Source organism: Calonectris borealis, chromosome 5, assembly GCF_964195595.1.
Source record: "Calonectris borealis chromosome 5, bCalBor7.hap1.2, whole genome shotgun sequence".
In the NCBI taxonomy this organism is placed as follows: domain Eukaryota; kingdom Metazoa; phylum Chordata; class Aves; order Procellariiformes; family Procellariidae; genus Calonectris; species Calonectris borealis.
In genome coordinates, this window is record NC_134316.1 from 35,495,921 (window position 1) to 35,521,555 (window position 25,635).

The 25,635-nt window shown below is 38.1% G+C and overlaps 2 protein-coding genes across 2 annotated transcripts in view; one reads left to right on the plus strand and one right to left on the minus strand.

Annotated features, from left to right (window-relative positions):
* The first annotated feature begins 249 nt into the window (after window positions 1-249).
* On the plus strand, window positions 250-17,881 carry FAM98B (family with sequence similarity 98 member B). The gene is made up of 8 exons (XM_075151784.1): window positions 250-429; window positions 1,339-1,487; window positions 2,313-2,447; window positions 3,130-3,308; window positions 10,122-10,202; window positions 10,605-10,721; window positions 13,107-13,274; window positions 14,765-17,881. The coding sequence occupies exons 1-8, from the start codon at window positions 365-367 to the stop codon at window positions 15,098-15,100; spliced, it is 1,230 nt and encodes a 409-aa protein (XP_075007885.1). The 5' UTR covers window positions 250-364; the 3' UTR covers window positions 15,101-17,881.
* The window catches only part of RASGRP1 (RAS guanyl releasing protein 1), a 47,551-nt gene continuing 37,905 nt past the window's right edge, over window positions 15,990-25,635 (minus strand). Inside the window, exons 16-17 of the mRNA XM_075151783.1 lie at window positions 23,710-24,083; window positions 15,990-22,249 (exon numbers count right to left, since the gene is read on the minus strand). Of these exons, the coding sequence (XP_075007884.1) occupies window positions 22,115-22,249; window positions 23,710-24,083 (509 nt within the window). The 3' untranslated portion in view covers window positions 15,990-22,114. The remainder of the gene's footprint in view (window positions 22,250-23,709; window positions 24,084-25,635) is intronic.

A 25,635-nucleotide genomic window follows, 5' to 3' on the forward strand; every position in this document is an offset into this window, starting at 1 on the left:
CCGACTGCAGCGGGCAGGGGTTTGGGGCCGAATCCGGAGCAGGGCAGCAGGGACAGCCGTAGGGCCAAGAGACAAGCCCCGCTTGGACGCGCCTCAGTAAGGGCGGAAAGCAAGGGCCGGCCTGTACGGAAGGTCACCTCCAGCGATGTGCGACTGGGCGGCACATGGCGGCCCTGCAGCCCCTCGGGGCGGGGGAGGCAGCCGCCGGCAGACGGGGCGGGGGCAGCCCGGGGCCTCCCGCCGGGCCCGGGGCCGGCGCCTGCGGCGGCACGCGGCGGCGGCGGAACGCAGCGGCGGGCGCAGGTTGCGGAGGGCCGGTTAGAGGAGGGCACAGCGCGGCGCGGCGGCGGGCCGCGGTGCCGGCATGAAGGAGCTGGCGCCCGGCCTGAAGATGGAGTGCGACATCTTGGACGCGCTGGAGGCCTTGGGGTAATCGGGGAGCAGCAGCGGCTCCCCCTTCGCGGGGCGAGGTGCCGAGGGGAGCCCGCCGCTGCGCTACCCGGCCGTGCGCGGAGCGGGGCCCCTTCGGCGCGGGCGGAAGGCCGGGCCGGAGCGGGAGGCGGAGAGAAGCGAAGCGGAGCGGAGCGCGGCGCCGGCTGCGGCGGGGAGCTGGGGGGCGGCGGAGGGACGGGCCCCGCGTTCGGGCGGGTGCCGGGGGAGGCCCGGCGGCGGCTGGGGCTGGGCCTCTTGCCTCGCCCGGGATCGGGGTCACGGCGTCAGCCTTGGGCTTGCCCTGCTTGTAATGGGGGGGAAGACGAAGGAAGCGCGGCTGCAGGGGCACGGGGGGTTAAAAGCGGGGACGTTTGGTCACAGTGGAGGCTGGGGCTGGCTGGGGGCGTCCTGCGGGGGCGCCCGCGTCTCCCACCGGCCGAGCCGCCCGCCCGGTTCGTTCCTGCCTGCCTGCCTACCTCCCGCCAAGGTGCTTCAGATGCAACAGAGCAGAAACAATGCAAAATTTAGTTTAAAAATTTTGGGTTATCTTATTGCCGGTACTCTAGGGCAGTGAGTTGCTAATGTTGGAAGGAATTTTGTTTGACTAAACACTTGAATTCTTGTTTGTTTAGCGTGCGTTGAGACATGAAACTCCGTTTTCACATACACACGTGATATGTGAAAATGCCTGCCTCCTATTTTCTGACAAACCATTTTGTTTATAAATTACCACTCTTTTTTTGGTGTGTTTAAAAAGAAGTCTGAATTATTCCTTGACAGAAGTAACTTACAAAGATTAATTTCTTTCAGTGCACTTACTAACCAGCTTATAGTAAAATGATTTTACAATGTGTATATTTTATGTTAAACTTGCTTCTTATCACTAACGTTTATCTCTTTGTGCAGGTACACGGGTCCCCTGTTGGAGGAGGAAGCCCTGAACAAAGCAGCAGAAAATGGATTGTCTTCACCAGAATTTTTTGAGCTTTGCGTTTGGTTAGGTTCCCAAATAAAGTCACTTGGTAATATGGAAGAAAGCATCACTTCAACAGATGGTATATGAATGTTAATTTATTAAAGCAATTTAGTATTTGTTCAGTGGATTTAGACGCATATTGTTCAGTTAATAGTGAAATTACAGTGTTGAACTTTAGAATACAGCTGAAAGGCAGCCAAACTGAGGCTGGTATTTGCATCTGTGTGGCTCTTGGATTAAGGTCTTGTCATGTGAAGATTCTTTCAAAAGAAAAAAAAAAAGATGCTTTTGGGTTTTTTCAGATCTACATAAATATAAAATGTACATTCATACATCCTGTGAGTGGTTGTTATATGTAATTATATTTTGATGGCTTAAATTCATGTGCCTGGTATTTTCAGCTAGTTGGTCCAATGCAGTGTTCCATTCAGCACTGTGTGTAGATGCGAGTTGCTCATTAGCGCTACCTGATTCTTTCTGTTGAGTGCTGGAACTTGCATGAGATTTTATATTGCTTATGTTGTCACAAAAAAGTAGTAAAACTAAAAACAATTGAAAATACTGGACTCATGACTTCTGTACCTTGATTATCAGAAAATTAATTACATTGATACGCTGCTTTGTGACATAAGCTGTTCACTTCCTAGTGATGTTCATTTGCATTCATGTCTTCAAAGACTGCTGCTGCTCAAAGCATGAGTACGATATTGCTGTAGCTATTAGAAGGCTTGTCCACTTGTATGTAGGGTTTCTTTAAGAAAAAACAAAGTGTTACTAGGGTGGTAGGTGGTAAATCTTTGTCTGGGCTATTGAAACCTGCAATTTAAATGTATAAGTTAAGAAAATTCAATTACGCTTTGTTTCTGTAAAAAAACATTACTTTTGCATTTATTTATTCCCATAGGTGATAAAGATATAGAGAGCTTCCAGCTTGAGATTAGTGGCTTTCTGAGAGAAATGGCTTGTCCGTATTTATCACTTATATCTGGAGACATCAAGGACAGATTAAGGGAGAAAGAAGATTGTCTTAAACTCCTCTGTAAGTTGTAACCATTTTTCCAATTTATAATACAGTATTTTACACGCATGCGCTATTGTTATTGTACAATTTACATTAAATAGTTCTTTATGTGTATTTAAGTATATGTGTACAATCATTACAACCCAGCTAAGCATGCATCAGCTCACTTGTGCAGAAGTGGAAAATAGAAAACTATTTTAGTAGAAACCAAAATTTCTTTGTGAACTATGGCTCAACCTACTGAGGCCTCTTGATCCCTCTCTTGATCCAGCTCAGCTGAAACTGAGACCTTCCTGTTTTTCTGAGGGGTTTCTGGGCAGCTTAAAAGAAAATGCTATGTGATTTGAAGGTGCTGAAAGCAGGATTGAGAGAAGCAAAGTCTAAGTTTAAGCTGGACTTGGACAAAGGAGTAACAGCAGGAACCAGTGTGATAATATGAAACTAGCCAAGGAACTAGATGGTGGCAGAAGTGGGTTAAGCAGTTAAATACGATGTGTAGACCGAAGGTAGGAAGTCAGGTGAGATAGTTCAGATAAAGAATGGGAAACTGATACTGATCTGTGCAGGAGAGAGCTGAGAAGGAGTCTCACTTTTATCATGGTCTTATTATAAATGTATATATTGTATTTGTATATAAGAATGTGGATGCAGAAATATTCAAGTGTCTCTAAATCTGCCATTATGATGCTTTTCTCTCTAGTATTTCTAAGTACAGAACTCCAGGCTTTAAAGATATTGCAGAGCAAGAAAATTAAAGGCTCTCATTTGGAAAAGCACAATGAAATTTTTCAGGAAGTGCAAGCTATTTGTGATGCACTGGGCCTGCCAAACTCCTCGTCTTCTGATATTCCTCCCTTGTTAGCCAATGCGGAACAAAAGGTATGGGCTTTTATGTGTTCTCTCTATTGTTAAACTGTAAGCATTATCTTTATAAGCATTCATCTTAGAGTTAAGGGCCCAACAGTCTAATCCATAAAAGCCCTATCTGGCAAGTGCAAAGAAATTTTTATTCTGAAAGCCAGCTTAGTGTTTAAGTTAAACTGTTTTAGTTATAAGGTGAAGTATTTCAGCATTTCCCTGAGGATGCGATGTACCTGATGAGGCATACTTTGCCATGCAAATTTAAGGTATGAGTTGAAGTAACATAGTTTTCCTGTTACCCGTTCAAATGTGCTGCAGCAAGCAGAAGACTTTGGGTAATAACTGATTGCGCATTTATGTACCTGTAGTAATTTCTGGGATTTAAATTTAATATCCAAAACTTAAATTTTTGCTTTTTAGTTTATGCATTTCTTAATCGCAAGTATTGATTTGTTAGTGCCATTTCCTTAGTTGCATAAGAGGATGAAAATGCCTGAATTACCAATAGCCAGCAAATAACCCAACTTAAACATTATTCAACAGGATAGTTCTTTTAGTTGTCTCCCACCAGTTTCTAACTCGTTTCGCTGATGTGATCCTTAATCTGACTTCCACACTGTAAATAGACTCTTGGGGTAGAATTTATCTTCCCTGTCAGGCAGCTAAAAGTTTTGCTTTTTATTTCTCCCTAGTATTTGGGGAGAGAGTGGGTGACAGATCCCCTTTAAGAATTATGGGAGATACATGGAATAATTCTCCCTTTGCTGCTGAGTCTTTGAGTTTAATAATTTTACATGATTATGTTTCTTTTTTTCTTCCTCCTCCTCTTCTCATCGGCCAATGGGCAGCTGAACACTTGGAGAGAGGGCCTGTTATTTGCATGGTTTTCTTACATCTATACGTCTGTAGTGTGACAAGATGAAACCCTTAACAGATTCATGTGTAAAAAGCAGCATCCAGGTGATGGTGAAAATGCTTATGCCTGCACTATTAACTGTGCATGATCTATTTAGTTCTAATGAAATCTTTATATCCAGTCTTTCCATTAAGTATTTTTGAAAGGATGAAGAAACAATTCTGGCACTGTTTTCTGAGGATTAAAATGCCAGAGTTCCATCTAATAACTAATTGATTGAAACTTGCCTAGTACTGTTGATCTCCCTCTGTGGGCGTTGGTGGTGTTTAAATCCATGTGGGTTTGTAGGCTGCAGCCACGGGCAGTGCACTTCCATGCTCGCTTCCTTGCTTCGCTTCTTGGGTACAGATTTAGTTTCATCCCATGTTAAAGGCGTAGGACTCTAGTTCTGCAATTGCAGGACAGCAAGACCAGACCTGGTGGGCCAGTTCCTTCACGCACACATAGAGAGCCTAGAAAGTTTTCTTTGAATTTCTAGACTCCTGGTATCCGCCACCTTTTGCAAAGTCCAAGATTTCCTTTCAGATAGGATCACAGGCTTGAATTGGTGTGTAGGGTGTTACTGTTACAGTTTATGAAACTGTTACAGTTTCATAAGTACTAAAATGAGCAGGATCTAATTTAAAGTGTGTTATCTTTTTTTTTTAATTTTTTCTTTTTTGTTAATACTACTGCCTGGGCTATTTTGCGATGGTTTTCAGGTCTCTCAATTCCACAGTGATTATACCACTTGTACTCACTTCAGAGTGTAGAAAGATGGCAAAACTGGTTCGTTCATCTTCCGTGACTCCAAATTAATACTGTAATTTGTTCTTTGCGTGTTTCATCCTTTACAAATAAAGGATTTTTTTTCCTATCTCAGAAGATTTTGTAGAATTTCTACTATATGTTTCCTTGTCCGTCATCCCTTACTCTAATAGGACAGGTTCAGAGTTATTTTGATACAGTACAGAGTTAGACACCTACGTTGGTAGATGTAGCTGCATTAAAACAGTGGTACCACCAGTTGGAATTCATTGGCTTTGTACACTTTTTTTTCAGAGTGCCATTTGTTAGTTTTTTTTAGATTCTCGCAAAAATTCACTTGAAATGATCAAATTTTTTTTCCAAATATTTTGTTGCTTCTGATTTAATTAGGTTCTGTGTAAAATGGCACTGTTGATTTTTAGTATTATACTATATCATTTGTAATAGAAACTTGCATACTAATCTAGTATTTTCATTGAATTTGCAAATGTATCTGCAGCATTTCAACATGTCTACTCTTTGTCTCTGTCTAGCATCCTCAGCATTGTCAGTAGCTGTGGGAATAGTTCTGAGAATAGTTTGGCTGTGCAGCAGCAATCTACCAAAGGGACAGATCACACATTGTATTTTGGTATGGAATGTTAGAACATTGATTGTTTTTACTAATTTGTCAGTTTCTTTAAAAGACTAGTATAAAATCAGGATTGCTTTCTTCATTCAAACTATGAGTTTTATAGTAGCTCAAACTTTGAATATGCAATCATAGGAAGTACCTTTTAAATTTGCATCTCCTGTAATAAACTGGGGTAGTGGTTATTGACATACATAAGAAAATGTGAGAGATGGATTGACAGTATTACAATCTCCTACCACTAAATACATTTGTATTTCATTCTATAGCACTGAAAAACTAATAGTAATTTTTCAGTTGTTTTTTTAAGATGCTGTTCCCTTGTAAAGTATATTTATAAAGGGTAACTCTGGGAGGCATTCTGAAATTTAGTACCAAAAACCCCATAAATTCTAAATGAACATTGATCAAAGATTGAGAAGAGTTTATGCCGGTGTTGTGCTTTGTAACTCATGCTCATATCTGGCTTTTTTTCCAGTCAAGATAGTGTGAATTTCATGCCTAATTATAAAGTGACATTCTAATACTGTTTATTTGAAAGACTTCTTAATACGATATTAATCGGAAGTCTTCTAAATTTTTTTTGCCCACATTATTTGTTTTCTAATATGTGAAAAGTAGTCCCCTAATAGTAGAGAATGAAAAGAAATTATAAAGGGTTACCGAAGAAATTAAATCAAAACTAAGCTAAGATAACATTTAAGTGATATATGAGAAGAATATCTTTAAAAATATTTGGGAATACTTCCTAGAATTTATTCATATTTAAGTTAGTGTTTTGCTTTTAACTGGTAGCATTTAATAATTTTACAGACATAATGGTGCCTGTACATTAAGTATCAATGTAGTTGCAGGGAACAAGGCTTAAGAGTTGTTCTGTTCACCGGACATAAAGGTCAAACAAAAATGTCTTTAATTTCAACATTTATCTAACTTTAAAATGATCTGCAGGTAAACGGAAGAGGTAGAGGATGAGTTAAAATATTTTGTGCTTGAGATTTCAGGTGATCTTTCTGCAATTGTGCAGTGCACCTTATGACTAATTAAGACAATGTTCCTTCCTTAAAGTGTTGATAGTTTAACTTAAATTAATAAAATGACACCTCTCTCCAGGTCAGGTTTTTTCAAAATCTTAGAAACCCTGGAGGTTCATGCATATATGATGGTGTTAAACATAAAAATTATTGCTCTATTTTGACAGAGGGTAAAGATAATTAATAAATATATGGAACATGGTAGTGAAATGTGAGCTAAAAATTTTTTTAAGAGTCTAGACTTATAAAACAGACGAGAAATGCCATGGTCAATACATAAAGGTATGCTTTATTTGGTAACAGTAGAATAAATGTATATTTTTATAGAGCAGATTTTGAAGTCAGTATTTTTGTCTCAGACTAATCCAATAACTGATTTGGTTTTAAACTATTTTTAGAGAGTATGTGAACTTCCAAGTCAATCCCATAAATATTTAATGTTAGCAAGGTCATTGATTACGCAGTATGTCGAATAGTCAAGTATATTTGTCTCCATCTAGCTTCTAATTAATTGTTTTGCTTTTTACAGCTGAGTGTGTGAGAACTTTAGGGTAATTTGGCTGTTAAAATTTGTTTTACATTTCTATGAGTGTGTTTTCACTGCTCTTTTATCTGGGCACTGCTTTTGGTATTGTTCCCATTTACACATACAGACTTCCTTCTGGGTTTTGGTGGTTGTGGTGTTTTTTTTTTAAACTCGTGCTTATCCTTCTTAATCTAGGGCAACTGTTGTGTTTAGGAATGTGGGTTATAGCATAGATTCTCACATCAGTTGTTTTCTTGTCCTCTGGCAGACAGGTGTATGTCAAAGCTCTTGTGCTCATAGCCCTGTCATCAGTGAAGGCTGGACGATGTATTCTGCAACTGGCAGAATAAGGCAGCTCAGCTTATTTCACCTTTATAGTTGTAGGATATGCCCTCAGAGTCCTGCTGGTGGGCGGGAGGGAGTAAAGTGGAAATTCCGTAATCTGGGTATGAGTTTACAGTGTGTCACAAACATGAACGTAGACCAGTTCATCAGTGAAAAGATTCCTCCTTAAATGTTACTTGATTAATAAACCTGTCACTGGATAAATTACATAAGTATTCTCTTTAACTTGGAAAGAAAAGGTTGCAGAAATTTGGGGGCAGTTTCCCAGTCAATAAAGGATTGTTTCATTTAGCTGCTTTTATTTCTTCTAGTTCTGATTTTCACGGATTCTCTTCCTTAGTTGTTCTCTCTAAACTTCCTTTCATTTTTCAGTTTATGTAAATCAGGAGTACGCGGTACAGGGTTAGGTCTTTTAATTGTGATCGACTTGTGATGACAGAATGTATGGCTTTTGTACATGGAGCCCAGTGTTCTATTTACCTCTTAGCTGCCCTTGCAGCTGTGAACTTGCAATAATTCTAATCTCTAGAGACTACTCAGCATCACTGGTTTCCAGATTTTTTTTCACTCTATAGCTATAAATTACATTGAGGATTTGTTTTAGTTTTGTTGTGTTGTTTTTTTTCCAGCAGCCAGTCTCATTTTGATAGACGCTCTTCCTTTCAACTCATTAGAACCTTTGAGGTCCTATCTCTGACCTTAACGGTATATGGATAGGCACCTCTTGCCTAATAGAATTGTTTATTCCTTCTCCTATACTAATTACTGATTTCTTCATCTCTTGCTGTCATGCTGATCTTATATTGTTGATTATTAACTTCAGTTTTTTATTCTTCCGACATTTGTTTAAATTCAAGCATAGTTTGTGCTTAGGTACATTTGAATTTTGAGATAGATTATGAGAGGCATCATGTACATGCTTCACTAAAATCAAAACAAGTTGGCTACATTTAAAAGACAGACAAATCGGACAACCCTGGAAGGCTTTTTGTAAATAAAATAAAGGTTGCAAAGAAGCAAGAATTAGCAGAGAAGGAGGAGTGTAGGGATCAGTAGGGTACATGGAACTGAACTTCACCCCTTATTGTAACCTCTTTTTTCATATAGATGGAGCAGGGAATATTACAGTAACTAGATGGCCGCTTTTCAGATACTACTAGGCTGTCTTTTCTGCTGGAGTCAAAACAGTATTTTCCCATAATTTGCTCACTCCACAATATTTTTTACTTCAGATTTTTTCTGGGGGTATTGTGTTCTTAACTTGCCACAGTGCTGCCCAAAGGTGATGTAAAAAGAACAAAATATACACCTTAGTTTTCACACAAAATTTGAGATCAGATTCTTTCCTTGGTGTATGCAAAAAAAGGAAAAGGAGGTAATTACAAAACCCCTGAAATATGAAAGTTGATTTATCAAGTATTCTTTTTCAAGTAGCTTTCTTTAATCAATTCAGTAGGTGCTCTAGAATTTGATTAGAGATTTTATTCACAGTGATCGCTGGAGGTGATATTTCTATAATATGTAGAGCTCAAAACTCTGACAAGATGAACTAAGATAATACTGGAAGAGTGAGCTTTCAACCATACCTTTATGATAAATTTAATGTAAATGCCTGTGTGCCTACATGAAGTCTTACAATCCTTGCAAATGTATCTAATGGCTGTCCTCAGCTACAGGTTTTACTGTAGATCATGCACTACCTTAATCCTTCCTTGTGACACGTAAAAGAAAATTAACTATAGTTTTAGTCTTGTTTGACTTGGTTCCCCATAATTATTTAAAAAAGCAAATGAAGATGTAGTTCTTCTCCCCATCAGACTGTACGCAAAACTTGCAGGAACAATAATATGCATGCAGTTTACTCCAGATGAAAAATCAGTTGGCCGGAAAGTTATGTACGAGTGCTGTGGGCATTCATGGTAATGGTTTTAGAAGAGCTCTGCCGAAGGAGGTTTCTTCAAGAAGAGGAGGTAGAGGTTTCTTGTGATGAGAGAGAGAGTGCAGTGGAGTTTGGGCGGCAGAGAGAGCATACTTCACTCCCGATTACTGAGGGCAAAAACTAATGGAAGAAGTATAAGCAAGGCTGATTTGGAGTGAATGCAAAAGTCTTAAACATAATGTTAAATGGAAGCAATTATAGGATTAGAAGAAAATTAGTGAGAGAGAATGACCAGATATCTGTCATATCTCCTGCCTTTCTTATTAGGACCCATCACCAGATTTTTGTAGCCAAGTCTAGCATTTGGCAACAGAACTCCTAGCTTCCAGTTGTTACATTTCCTTAGTTGTAGTTACAACACTTATTACTAAGTAAAATGAGTAATTTAACTAGTTCTGCCGCCTATATGCACTCGATAAATTTGCCATATAGATACTGTTCTATTATAATTGGGAGGAGAAGTGGTGTGCCATAAAATATTTTTGTATAGAGGTTGGTCTGTAGTGAAAGTATTCAGGAAATCTTTTTGTAATGGATGATAAGCCAGAAGATGCGCATCTGGTTTTATGAGTCCGCTAAAACAAATGTGCTATATTTGATCTCACGAGTAGCAAATTGCGATTGCAGCAAATTGTGCTGAAATAAATGTAAATATCATTTGTGTTCTGAGAAGAAGTATGTGTTTCGTTTCAGATAAAGGACATTCTCTCAAAAGTTCAAAATAACCATGTGGGGAAATCACTGCTAACAAAACCTCTGAATTCTGACCAAGTGGTAAAAAAAAGTCTCTCTTTTCTGTATTTAACAGGATGGTCAAAATTAATGCATACGGCTTCATCTAACTTTGTCCATTTTACAATCACTGTTCTAATCACTGTTAATATTGCTAAATATTAATACTAAAATTCAATTGCTAAATATTAACAATGCTAATCAGATACTTCCAGAATTAATGTTATAAAACAGACTTAGTGTTGATTCATCCACTTATTAACTTTCAAAATATTTTGTATATACATACTACTGTAGCACTACACAGATGCATCCCTAATTTTATGTCATTTATAGTGGTCACCTGGGGATAGACATCTTAGTTGCTGAATGGGGTTAACTTTAAATTGACTTGTATAACTGTATAGATTAGAATGTTTGGATTTTTTTGTTGTAACACTGCAGGAAAGTTTGGAAAAAATCAATGATGCTCTTCGCAATGAGTACGAATGTCGCCGACGTATGTTAATGAAGAGGCTAGATGTGACAGTACAGTCTTTTGGCTGGTCTGATAGAGCAAAGGTAAGCTTGCTGTATTTTTTGCTTCCTGTAGGTGGGAGTCTATTACAATTCCCCAGGTCTTCCTAACGAATATACATAACCATGTAAATACACTTCCATTACTATTGTCTTCTTTCCAACCAGTTTCTCATCCTGGGTTGTAACGTCCAAGTCCTAGATATTGAAGAAGGGGAAGGATTTGACCAGGTAGTACAGTCCATCCTTTGTGATTGTTTATAGTTTCACAATTATAAATTCTAGCATCCTCTGTTGTGGTTTCTTACTTTAATAAGTTCATATCTCCCCTTTTTCTTTCCTCTATCCACTCTCCTCCAATCAAGTAAACTAGGAGGGAACCTCAGCGTTTCTGATGCAGATGCAAGAGGAAGACAAACACTGGGCTTTTAACATAGATTAGGGGCAGTCACTCTTTGCACCCAAAGTCAGTGAGATTACAGTGACTGATGCCTATCTTGGATTCAAAGCTACTGAATAGACAGATGGTCAGTTGAACAGGTTATCTGCATAGCAGCTTGTGTGAGGAAAGCACACAATTACTTGTAATCCTTCAGGTGGATAAAAATTCCAAACCACTCCTCTGGATTTTCTCTGCTGGTACCATTTTAATTGTGATAATTTCATTTGTACTATTTCCTAGCACTCTGTATATTAAAAAATAGTTATGATTTAACCAGTCTGATGTTTCTGAGCTAGGAATATATTTGTTTCTATCCAAGAGAGTAGGGAGGTAAGATACAAAAAGTTTGTAATTTGATGAATATACATGTGGGAAGCTGGAGGCAGATGTTTTCGGTCATGAGCTGCAAGGTCAACTTTCCTTCCAAAGGTTTGGGTAGAAAGCTTAGGATGGATCAGTCTTAAAACTTTGAAAGCTTACTGAAAGTATGGATTTTTACAAGTCTTTCTGGTGTCACAACTTGTCATTGACATGCAGACAGAATTGGTTTCATGAAGCTCACTAAGTATCACTGGAAGACATGAGTCTAGATAGATGCTGCTGTGCTGCTTTGGAATGGCTTACTATTTAATTTCTGCAGGGGTTGTGAATGCTTTTATGCTGCAAGAAAGGAAAAGGAGAGCACTTAACTCACAGAAGCCAGGAGATGTCCCTATGTGTATAACTTCCTTATAGCTGTACCAATACAACTATGTATTTTCAAATTTAAAGTATACTTCTAAAATGTAGTTTATGTTAACTGATGACTAAAATTTTAAGTCACTTGATATTATTCCATTCAAACATGAAAAACAATGAACATACTCTCACAATAGAATAATAGTTTAAAGAGATTTTTAATGATGATAAAACAGTAAGATGATTCATTTTCCTGTCTTACAAAGATTGTTGATGTGAAATAGTACGCACTTACAGAAATAACCAGTTTACATATTAATTCAAAATTACATATGATTTTTAATCTTTTTTTTTCCTTATTTCTCGTGTAGAAATATTTGTTCATAACTTCTCTAAGAAGGTTTTGGGGATTGAAAATGTTTTGGCATTGATATATTTAGATACTATTTTTTTTAAGTCAAGAGGCAAATTGTTGTCCTTTTTTAATTTATTCGTTAGCTTGCCTTTTTTTCCCTATCATTAAATAGGTATTGATACCTTTCTCTGCTTTTGATGGTGTGGCATTTTTTTGTGGGTTTTTTTTTAATTTGTTCAGTTCCCAAGAGGGGTAAGATTGGAGACTGAAATGGATCCATAAATGGTGCAGTAATTGCCTAGCAAAACAGTCACGTAAAGGAACAGCACCTGTTGTCTGGTCCCTCCAAGATCAAATTTTTTTTACTCTGAAGATCATTCCAGATGTTCCCAGAAAGTATATTTATTTTTCTTCTTTATTAAACAAATGAAACATCAAAGTGTGTTTGGAAAAAATCTTATTTTCTCCCCTTCTCAGTCTCACTTTTTCATGGCTTGCGCAAGTGTTTTGCTGCATTGATACATTTTAATTTTTTTTCCACAAATTGACCTTACTTTGAAGCTGCTCTGTTTTCATCACATTTAGAAGTGATCTGTTAAATATGGCTATGTAAAGCTCTTGAGAGAGCAGTTTGGACTCTTAAATTTTAGTCTTCAGATATGTTGGAAAACATCAAAGAATCTGTTTGGTGCCAGCTGATAGGAGAGTTTCTTTTGTAATGGTGCTGAGTTTCAGCATCAATTAAACATGATTAGCAGCATTTTGTGTACAATAGCTCCATCAATATGAAGAGAATTGGTAACAACTGGCTCTGTATTTTGTAGATAACCTAGATTTTCAGACATCACACCCTGTGTTCAAATTGAAACTTACTGAGACCAATACATGGTTTACGGTAAGCATGTTTGTGTGGTTTATGCCTAGCAAGTAAGTTGTGTTTGATTTTATCATTTAGATAAAAACAGATGACATAGCACGAATCTATCAGCCCAAGCGCTATGCTTTATCTCCAAAGTCAACTATTACATTAGCTCACCTTCTTGCTGCTCGAGAAGATTTATCGAAGATCATAAGAACAAGTAGTGGATCAACACGGGAAAATACAGTCTGTGCGATCAACAAGGTATACTTTTTCTTTCTGGGGTGTGATAAAAGGACATGGGAGTTTACAGACCTATCAAAAGCAATTCTGGAATTACTCTCTTTGCTTAATATTTTCATTTCTTTTTGCAAGATACCTGGTGCTTTAGGAGAGGAAGGTTTGCAGAATTCCAATAAACATTGCAGCAACTTCTTTTTTAGCTTATTACACAGTCAGTCATGCAACAGGATGAAACAGTATTCTAGATGAGAAGGAACAGTGGTGGGGGGTGTTCGTGTGCGTGCACGTGTGTGTGTGTAAATGACCTCTGGAGTTCAGTGGAACTGCACACCTCAGGATGAGGGTACGTGTAAGTCCTTTCGGCATCAGTTCCTGGGCTACCTGTTTGCCAGGATTATGTTGTTCGTAAACCAGCATCTTTAGTTTATCAGTATATTATAAATCACAAAAGTTTCTGTAGAAGTGTCATTTTGCTGCAAAGTAAAATTATTTGGTTTGGCTACAGTAATAAATCAACATTGTACTGCTTTCTTGTGTATGATAAAAGCTGAAGTTTGCGAGTAATGACGTTAGTTTCACCACTGAAGTGGTGACTAAGCCTGTTTCTATTAATCCTTTATTTACAGATTTTTCTGAAGTTTTGTGCCTCATTTGGATACCCTTTAATATGTTTTGATCCCAAAGATTCTGAAACTTCTTAATTATTGTAGGATCTCAGAGAAAGATATACCCCCCCGCCCCGCTTCCTGAGAGGACTTGGAGTGCCTGGGACTGACCAGAGTGTGTTAATGTTCATCACACAGGAAGTTTAGGAAATATGAAAACAACAACAAAAAGACCTACTTGGATACCTCTTTGTTCTTCTACTTAATGTTTCATGTAACTTTGTCCAGTACAGTCTCCCTTTTTGTACACTGAGTAATATCCACCAAAGTCAAGATCCCTTTTTTTTTTCTTTTCTTGAAAGTGTTCCTGCAGCGTGTTATGTATCTTGTCTGTTCCAGCTCTCTACTGAGTGTCAGTAGTTTCTAATCTAAGGCAAACTGGCGTTCCTTTGAGAGTTGCACATCAGTTTGCCAGGTTATGTTTTTTGCCAGCTGATTAGGTTTGAACTTGGACTTTGAAATTTAAATACAAGAGCCGCATCACGAGGAGTCTTTTCTATATGAATATATATTATATATGAATTACATACATTGCCTATTGTAATACTAATACTTCACGTGCGTGTAGCTTTCTTCATAAAGATTTCACAAAAGTAATATGAGCTAGCTAGCTGCAGTTATTTCCATTTTACACGTGGAAAATGGGATCACTTTCAGAGTTCTGTTGTGTTGTGGCAAGTTACAAGGACAGGAAATAGGGATTCTGCTGTCAAGCTCCACACCGAGGGGACCATATTTCCTGTAAGGGCTAGGCAGCATGTCTTTGTCCATACAAGAACTCTGTGTCCCTTCAAGTTGTTATTCCTGGTTTTTTTTAAACTAAAAATGACCTCTTTTTCCATATAGGTTCTGATGGGGAGAGTACCTGACCGGGGAGGCAGACCAACAGAGATTGAACCACCTCCTCCCGAAATGCCTCCTTGGCAAAAAAGACAAGAAGGTGGTGGAAGAGGTGGCTGGGGAGGTGGGGGTGGGGGTGGAAGGGGCAACTGGGGGGGTGGAGGGGGTAGAGGAGGAGGAGGTGGTGGTTTTGGAGGTGGGGGTTTCAGAGGTGGTGGAAGAGGTGGAGGTGGCTTCCAAGGTGGCAGGGGAGACTATGGTGGCAGGGGAGGTTATGGTGGCAGGGGAGGCTATGGTGATCCATATGGTGGAAGAGGAGGGGGAGGATACCGAAGATACTAAACTACTGTAAATATCAACAGAGTAACTGGCAAAATATAGTGGTGGTGTTTACTGGTATCAGGAATTTAGATACGTTAACTTGCATTTAGGTTAGAATTAAGTAAGATCATACGAATCATTGCATTAGTCCAACTGATATTGTCATTGAATTCTTTTAGTTAACTGAACAGAACTTTTATACTAAAATGTGATGACTAAAGTCCTTGTTTCTCGTACTGCTCATATGGTGTTTTTTAATATGTCATTTTATTTAAAATAAGCCTCAGAAAACTGAATAAAACCCTTTCTAAACAAACAAAAAATATATTATTTCATATTCAGGCCTCTCTAATTATTGCATGTTGCATGTCCACTTCCCTGCTCCAAAATGCTGTGTAGAAAAAAGAAAATAGACCTAAGAACTGGATGAAAACACTTTTAAAAGGCTCTAGAATACTGCTTTCAGGCTTTTTCTCTTCATCTAGTTTTGATGTGGGATGTGTAAACGAATTTTAATGTCAAATGTTAAAATCCTTAAGGCTTTGGTCAGAATTCTTCAATTAGGTTTCTTATTCTTCCAGAACTTCACATAAAAGTAACATTCTGAATTAATACTCTACAGAAACTAATAAATTCAGGTTGTTTTGTGTGTTCATAAATATATCAGAGACTATTTGAAGGTCAGAGTGTGTACCGGAAACTCGGAATCATGGTGAGTTTTGATAGTGTCTATTTTCATTTTACCTGTTTTCCATTTTATTGGTGTTTCATAAAAATATTTTAAGATCAGATTGGGCAGGAAACGTCTGCAGCCATCGTGTCTGGTAAGAGTTCATTTATATATTTCTTCTGAACCAGCCTTGAGACATAAAAGTTGAATAAACTGAGCTTCTTGAGAAAGAACATACCATTTCTTTTTTTTTTTCCCCTCTTTCCCCGTTTTATATTTGGGAATCGCCAGCTTCCCAGCTAGTAAGACATCTCATACAGCAGTTGCCCTTCCTCAGTGACTTCTCCTTCTCTTACTCTGCCAACCAATTGGTCTGATAACCTAAAAGAAACTCTGCCTTGATATGGTATGGGTGCCTTCTTCACAGACAGTGTTACTCTAGAAGGAGGAGTTAGCTTTCATACAATTATGGCTGTAAATACATGTAGAGAAGAATTAAATTTAGAGCTGTCAGTTAAAGAAGTCGGTTTCTGTTGTCCAGCATCTTTTAGATCTCCTCCCCTGCTGTGATGCCACTCCTGAGGGGTGGAAGAGGGAGGTGATGCCCAAGTATATACTCATGACAGTATTTATCAGGGTTGAGTTACTACAGAGACATTCGGGAAGGCGTCTGATAAACCTGGGGGTGTCGATGCATAGCAGAGAAACCTTGAAGCACTTTAATTATGTAGCTGTAGGCTTAACTGCAGGTTGAACTTTAGGATTTGATTTTGGTTTTATGTTCCACAGTTATGAGTTCTTTCTGCACAAATTTCCTATTGGTGTCCATATTTGGTACGCTTTAAAGATGTTTTTTTACCTTCAGGAACATGTGCATCATGTCCTGTTTCATAGGCAGCTTTATGCATGAACGTAAAGCTTTGTTCAAAATCAAATTATCATCTCTTTCAGAAGCCTGTGTCAGATTTTATTAATTAGCCATCACCAGCCTTTTCATTTGAAATTTTAATCCAGATAAACTTCAAAAGATTATCTCCTGTTATTTCCTCTCTGATCATAGTCTGCTTGAGAATGCTGCTTGTGATGTGGTAGATATGGCCTTACTCGTACTTTAGGGTCCCAGCAGGTGCCTAACAAAAAAGGGCAGGAGTTTTCCTTGCTTGAACATGTTAGCTTGGATGTGAACTCTTGAAATAATGGCTTAACTTCACGCAACTGCTAGCAATATAGTTCCTTTGCCAATTTTTTTCTATGCTCCTTTCTGGCCTAAGCTGTTGTCAGCCTCTGCAGCCATTATGGAGAGACCCTCGTGGGTCATGTGGGAGCACAGTACTGCCTTTCTTGCTTTTGAGCTTGGTTTTTGCCTAATGCTCTGGAATAGCTCACAAATTGATGATGTACCGAGTGAGAGTGCTGGCCTTGGAATGTTGGTCAGCAGAGGGATGGAGAGATTAGTTTTTAACAACCAAAGCCCCTTGATCTAAAATTCTGTTTGCTCATCCCAATGTTATTTTTTGCTACGAGTAATTTCTGAACAGCAGTCAAGCATTTAGCTTCACCAAGGAAATATGCTAGGAAAATCAAATGGCTTATCTATGCATAAAGATTTCATCAGTCTTAAGATGTGAAGCTGCACCGGTTTAGGTGAACTGTTGTAACTGTGGATGTGGATGTGCCTTGGTGCTTTTACATTCATGGGTTTAGCCTGTTTGTAGCAGGCAGGACAGTTCTGAATGAAGTAAATGATCAAGTGAACCAGCTATGTGCCCACATGCAATTCTAGCAGTTAAATTATTTCAATATCATATTTCAATTATATTTAGGTAGACCATGTAAAAGCTGGAAATTTAAATAGGTTGGAGATTTTGTTTTTTAATCTGGCCATTTCAGTTTTTCTTAAATAATTCCAAAATGTGAAGCCAGTAGTGGAAAACTAAAGTAAGCACCACCACGTTTATCAAAGAGGTATCCTTTTCTGTCCTTCATTGTCAGAATGTATGCTTTTAATTTATCAAAAGATGCAATAATACCATGAAAATAATTGATTTAAACCTCTTCTCAAATTTTGTATGTTTGTCATGGGAAAAAAAGTATTTTCAAAAATTCTGTTGTAAGTAAAAGATTTTCATAGATATGTTTGTGAGCATTTTTGTGTTTATTCACACTTAGTGAATATCTACCCAAGTATTGTTTTGTTTGATCAAGAATTGAGAAATAGGTTGGGGTTTTTTTCAGGATTTGAGAGAGACACTTTTGTTAACAGCTGTAAACACTGAGGAATAAAGTACTGTATTTGAAGTTATTTGCATCACTTGTCTAGTGTGATTTGGATCCTCTATCATATGTTCCTCCTGTGTTTGTAAGGAAGAATTCCTGCTGATGAGTTACAATAGTGATGGAACTTAGGTTTTATGATAATGAAAAATAACAGATATATTTTGACCAAAATGGAGAAGGCTGTAGATAACAATATAGGAAAACTTCAAGAGACAGGGCATGTCACAAATATATCTCTATTACATTGTCTGGGACTACTAAGGAATCTCAGTTAAATTTTATCTTAGTAAAAAAAAAAAATTACATAGGTCTATATGATCATGACTTTTGACTTTACGTAAACTAAGGAAATATCCTCCAATTACTTCTGAAGTTTTTTTAATTTCTATAATTATGAAGTAAAACACAACTTGTTTTTTATGTGCAGGACTGTAGAGCAGATTTGCCCACATAAGTAGGAATTGTGTTTTCAGTAGTTAGTTTGCACTCCTTGTCATCTTCCCTCACCTCCCTCAGATGACTGAAGATAACTGAATGAATGTTCATTACCCCATATAGAAACATATTTGAGATAAGGTATTTTGAGGTTTACTACAAGGTAAAGAATAGCAAGTCTTTAGGGTGCTGCAATGCTGCCTGTGAAATAGCCAGCATTAGCAGACACTACAGAAGCCTTGTTTAAACTTGGCTATCATGCTGTGAAATCTTTTCAGAATTCTTAACAAAAGTGAGAGATTGTGCTAATGAAGAATTGTGCTGTGTAATACTTGGAATAGTGAGTAGCAAAACAGTGTCTGTACTATGTCAACCACTAAAATAGCAAAAGAATAATCTGCAAATACCTACCTTCCTCAGTTTCCTCAGGCAACGTTCCAAGGCTCACAGAAGGTGAAGCTAGACTAGGGACTCTGGTACTAGGTTAATCCTGCAGAAGTGCCTCAGATGACAGTCAAGGAAGATGAATATAGATTGTTCGGATTTCTTTGAGATACAACTCAGAGGCATGAGGTGCAATTTTAATATTTTTTTTCTATTATAAATATTAAACCGAAATCTTACAATTTATATAAAATCTTTACAATCTGTACACTTTTTCAATCTTCTCAAACAGCATTAAAACAAAAATTTTTCAGGTTGCCATAGAGATCAGTTACAACAAAATAACAGATTGCTACTGTAACAAAAAAGTATTTCCAAAAACATACATAAGCTACTTTAAAGGCCGCTGTTTTTAATCTGAATATGAACAGTAGCCCTGCCTTGTTAATTGTGATATTACTCAATCTATCTACTTTTATCTTTAAATGATCAGAATTCACACTTAAAAAATAAGCAGTAGTTGGAGGTGGGGGGGCCACTTGTTTTTTTCTTCCTTCTTGTATGTACATGAAACACAGCTGAGCCTGGAGAAAGAATAAAGGTGAGTGCTTTTCATTTAAATTAGCCATGACAAGATAAATTTCAGTATCAGTGTCTGCTAACATGACTTTTAAACAGCACACAATTCTGTAATTGTATCTTTTTTCCTACCATAAAGCAGTGTGAAGATTAATACAGATGTGAGTGATTTTTGTTCAGTAGGTTTGTCAGTTTTAGCAGTATCCCTGTAGTCAGTTTGTGCTATTAGTCTTTCATGCAGCAAAAAGGAAATCCCGAAAGAAATAAGAAGGGACTGCCACCATAAAAAAAAAAAGGGGGGGGTGGAAAAAAGGACTTTGGGCAAACAGAGAACCTGAAGGTACTTTGAGAGCTCTGAAATTCCCCAGGTATCAACTGAAGCAGGAAGTTTTTGGCATACATGACGCACCACGTGTCTGTGTTGTTCTGTAAGACATTCCTGCAAACAGATCCCTTTTAAGTCATTCGGATTGTTTGTAGGAACAAGATGACAACACAGAGAAACATTAAATTAGCATTTAAGACTACAAATCTATGGTCATAACTCAATTTTGAGTATTAAGTAGTCAACCTAGTAACACAGTAGCCTTTGGGCCAGCTGCTGATGTTGGGGAATTTTCTTTTTAAAGAAGAGCTTGTTCATGATCTCCACCCCCATTTAGACACACTATATATGTATACGCACACAAATTCTGTTAGCATCCAGAGTTTAGACTACAAGCGAGCAGTTATCTTAGCTGCACAACAAGATTTATAAGTCTTAGCTGCTCTTTTGGGGTATTTTCAAAATATATGAAAATATATTCAACTTTTAACTTGTTTATTTTAATTGTTTCAGAAACAGACTTTTATTTGCTAAATGCCTGTTAGAAATACGCATTGCTGTAGTTCTCTGAATAAAGGACAAAATCAAGCAGCTTACAGAAAATGGGCAAAGCAAGTTTGCAGACATGGCCCACAAGGCATTCTGGTTCTTTATTGATCAAAGTGCAATTCCATGTTAATTGTTAATAATTCAGGTTTAGTGTATGAGGAAAAAAAGCTGCACAATCTTCACAGCTGCTGTTTTTTGTCCTATGCATTTCAGTTATTTACAGTAAGGTAACAGAAAATCTACTACTACTACTACTCTTTCCCTCCATTTGTTTTTACTTATACATGGAGATGCAAGCACAATCCAAGTTCAAAACAAGAATTTAGAATGACTAAACTGGCAAGTAGTTTCAAATGGACTTTTTTTATAAATAAAGCATTCATGTACTTGATAATGACTGTAAATTGTGGATGGAACGTACATTTATACCACTTTGAACACAAAGCACACATGCTATTGTAATAGGTTGACTAAATTTCAATCTATAATGGACTTGTAACTTACAAGTTTTGAGGAACATTAAGTGGACTTCATAGATAAATATATCAAAGTCATAAGTTTCTGATGTTTAAATGACAAATCCCTGTTTGATAAATGCAAGCAAGTTTTATACAACTGTAAGTGTACAGATTCTCTTGGAATGCAAATGCAATTTTAAAATTGGCTATTCTGACAAGTAGATTTATCACTAACTTGAAAGACTGTTTTGTTGTCTCTTAACAATATGTACATGTTGTAGCTTTAAGAAAACTAAGTTACCTCCCTAGCACCTTTGACTATACAAAACTTACACACATAAGAGCACACTCATCTTGACTCTTTACCTAAAGTGCATGTGAAATCTAGGAGAGAGAAAACAGCAGACCCTTGGTTAGAACCAGAAGATGTTAGGAGCTCTGGAATACAGTAACTGTTGCACTGGGATTGCTGTACAGTTTCCCTCATATAACATGGCCCTTGTGGATGCCATTGTTGAATAGAACCTCTTTGACATGAGAGAAAAATAATCAACCTTGTCCCACATCTACCGTATGTGGACAACAAGTTATCCTTTAAGCCAAATAAGTAGGGCTAAGTGTTCCAAGCTGTGGTATGGAACACAAAAATGGAAGCAGTATTCAGTGTAAAACTCTCTAAGTATTTTTCCTTAACAAAGGTAAGCACTTGAGCAGCAGGACTTCTAAAGCTCTGAAAGAGGTTTAAAAAAATTGTCAGTTTATCTTAACAAAGTCCAAGAATCAAATATCATTAGCTTAACTACTTATTTTAATATTCTTGTTAAACTTTGGAAATAAAGATGACAGTTCACTTCATTATTTTAATTGGTTTCAGCCACAATGAGAAGGAACTGTTTCTCTTAATGAAATATTTCTACAGTTTTACTTAAATACTCAGCTTTATCAAACATTTGTTTCTACAAACCTGAATTTGGACCAAATCTGAGGTGACAGTCTTATGAATAGCTACTTTGTCAGAACACTTGTAGAGTAAGGTGTGCTTGCTGGCAGCCAAGTCACTGGGGAATCCACATGGTCTTCATCGTGAACAGAAACTTCAGCAACAATGTCACTCCTTTTAAAAGCAAACCCAGAAGATACTATTTTCATTGCACAGTTAATGCTAAATTACCTTAAAAAATCAAAGGAATGGATTTAGACATTTGGGATTGTGTGTTTAATATGGAAATGCGTTGAGTAAAGAGAATATTTGTTTAACATCCTTCAGACTCTCTCTCCAGTTCACTTGGTAAAGCAGCTTTATCACAACCCCTCCTTCAGTCTTACATTCTTCCGTAGGAGATTTCCTCTCTTGTCTGCTAGGAGCAGTCTCTGTGTTGTAGGTTGTCAACTACATGGTTTCTTCTCTGGATTGTGAGAGATTCAATTGTTTTATGTGCCTGTTCCAGTTGGATCTTTAAACCTTCATTGTCTGCCTTTAGAATATTTCTTTCCTAAACAAAAAAAAAAAAAGAGAATGGTATTTTATTTTGCATTTGTTTCAGGACTGACTGGTTGTATGTTTAGGTTGACCGGCATAAAGATAAGTTGGTGTAGCTCTTATCAGTGGAACAGAACCAGTAACTTATTTGAACGTTTCCATAGTCACTGGTCTATCCTTTGTGTATACTCTTAAAACTCTGCAGCAGCTGGTATCCGACAGTCATATCCACAACCTGCGTTTATCCACCCTCCACTGCCCCTCTCGTAACAGCAGTAATCTAGGGGAAACAAGAACACAGTTCACACTTTACTGCTCTACTAATGCAGAATTTGATGCACAATAATCTAAGACGTTAATTTATAACATCAGCTGCTGTTCAGTAGTTGAGGTCAGAATATGCTGAGGGAGCAAGGACCTGTGTAAATTGTGGGACTCACGTGAATGGGACGTTTTAAAGAACCAGTTCTTACAAGTACATCCACACTTCACATCCTTGTCTATATTGAATGTACTGTTGACTGAAAAAGAAGAGGTCTGTACTGGAAGATTCTTGCTAATTGTCTTAATCTCTGTCTTAATAAACCAATCATCTTTCATAAAAGACGAGCTCACTTTATCAACAGCAAAGGATACTTTGAAAGTTATACTGATCATTCAAAGATCAGGCTGTCGTCCTGTTGTTGGACTGTTTCCATGTTGGTCCGTCTCAGAATAGTGATAGTAATGAGTAAAGTATGAAAATAAGTCCGCCTTTGTTCCTCATAATCATATCTGGATCTATCCATCAGTCGCATTGTTGATATTGTGATAGTCTCTTTAATCTGTCTAGAAAGGTGGTGTTTCTACAAACCTGAATTTGGGCCAATTCTGAGGTGACACAGTCTTATGAATAGCTACTTTGTCAGAACACTTGTAGAGTAAGGTGAGCCACAACTGGGCTGATGCAGGTGAAATCTAGCAAGAGGCATCATGTCTGTTCACACAGCAAAATTTCTTGGTGACATAAAGTTATCAAAAAAAAGAAGGGATTCACCGTCAGTTGAACAAAAGCAGAGCTCCCCACCCTCCCCACCATGTATATTCTGTCACTTAAGGGAGCAGAGGCCACCAAAAGCAGGAGGGAATTCAGGCCTATGTTACTTCTTTTATGGAGTAACATCCTGTCCTAAGCGATCGGATTATGTTCACATTCTTGCCTGTCACTTTTAAGACTAACAAGGATCAGTGTAATCATAACAAGGGCTTCAAAATTTACTCCCTAAGCCCAATACTAGTACTAAAATTTATGCTTGAAGTGAAGCATTGCTGGAGTTAAAGTGGCTAAGAATTCATGACGCCCCTCATGGATTGTTCTGGCCATTAATTACACTGGAGTAAGGTGACACCTTCCCACCCAGCCACTCCCCAAACCCTCCAACGACTTTACGGTACTGTTGTGTAAAACAGAATTTGTTTCATCACATTATGTACCTGCTCAAGTTCCTGGTATGAGGGTTTACAGCTGTGGTGCTCCTCCTTCATTTTCTGGCTGGAGTCCTTGTTTTCCCATTTAACATACGCCTTTTTGCGGCCTAGAATTGGGCTTGGACATGGGGATGGTGAAGCTGCCTGGAGGTAAGGCTTTTCTGGCATCCTATGTTCTTTCTTCTCTGACTGCCTACGAGATACATCACCAGCCAACAGTACGGGATCAGTCTGTGTACCTTTATGAACCACAGCTGGTTTCAGTCTCACTGAGATTTTCTGAGCCGAGGAACCCATGAGCATAATCGTTCGGTCCTTGCTGTCTTCATTGTGTTCCACTACTTCTCCATTAGGAAATGTGAATGGTCCTTCTTCTTGTCCTGTAGCATATATATGGTAAATTGAGTCAAGATCTTATCCCAGGAAAGGAGAAACAGGAGGCACAGTAATTAAACATGATTTTAATAAATAAAACAACATTTATTCTTTATGGATTTTACATTCATTGCTCTCCAAAACTGGTGTCACTGGAAGTTTCTCAATGTCGTGTCTCTTGGAACAACTCTTTGCCCTGTCTCAGTAACATAAATATGGATCAGTAAGAGGAAAACAGGTGTACGATCAAGGACAGCTAGAGAAAAACCTCTAGATGGCTAAGAGGTTTTATACAGACCATTGACCTTAGTGATTGGGCTGGAAGATTAAAACTGGGTGTTAGTTCAGCCTTATCACAACTTGCAGCTGTAAGATACAACTTACCCACTTTATAAGGTGAAATAATGACATTTTAATTTTACACTGCTTTTGTATAGGTCATCCTGAAATACTTTTGCAGTTAAAAGTGAAAACTGAGGGAGGGTGGAAAAAAACCCACAATGTTAGAAGCAGTGGGCAAAAGATGAGATTAAAGGATTTAAAAAAGACCTGTTTCAGATAAAGTAATTTCTGGTGTTGGGAAGAAAACAAAATGAGACTGCGTGTTCAAACATGTGAGGGGAAAGAACAAAGTCAGTCCAGTAGCTGCTGCAGGCTCTGGAAAACTAAATGAGGATATGAATGAACAGATGAGGCTTGCATGTTCAACCTAGACCTGAATTCTCATCCTTCGACGTGACAGAGTGGTGACAGGTACCACATTCTGGCACACTGGGTGGTGGTGGGGCAACATGCTGCACTTCAAGCTCTGTGTAAGTATGACATCCCACGAGGTGTTATTATGCAGTGCTGCAGCCATTGCAGGTGCAATCATAGAGATGCACGTGGTCAGTTACCAAGAGAAATTGGCTGCATTGTGCTCCATGCAAGTGCTAATAGAAAGCCTAAGATGGAATCCAGCAGTATGAATCTCAAATACAACACAGAAGACTGATAGCAAAGTGGCAAGAAGTAGATCTGAAGAACATCAGATACAGGCAAAGAGCAGGAAAGAAGTTTAAAGAAAGTGAGTATGGAGGGAGTTGGAACAGCAAAATCAAAAGTAAAAGAAAAAACAAAAGTAGCCTGAGGTCTTATTCAAGGACAAGACTTCCTCCTTTGGAGGCCTACATGGTAACACACAGTATGAAAAGTTTATACAGCTTGTTTGATATAAGGAGTAAAGAACAGAGAGGTGTACATTTTTCATTTCTGATTAAATGAAAGATGGCGTGATGAAGAGGAGTTTTGGATTCAGCTAATGAAGTGGAAAAAATAAACACAATTAGCTCTTGGTTTTCCTAGCACAGAAATACATAAGCAAACTGACTTTATAAACTCCACGTTGAAATCTGAGTGAGAATTTTGTAACAGTGCCGTAGTCGCTTAACGTGACAACAGTGATAAAAACTGGAGTGTACCAAGACCTGCTTGTCACAAGGTGAGAGAGTTAAGGGAACCTGTCAGCTGTTCAGTTCATGGCATCTGGGTCTCATGAGAGTCTGGCAGAAGATTTAC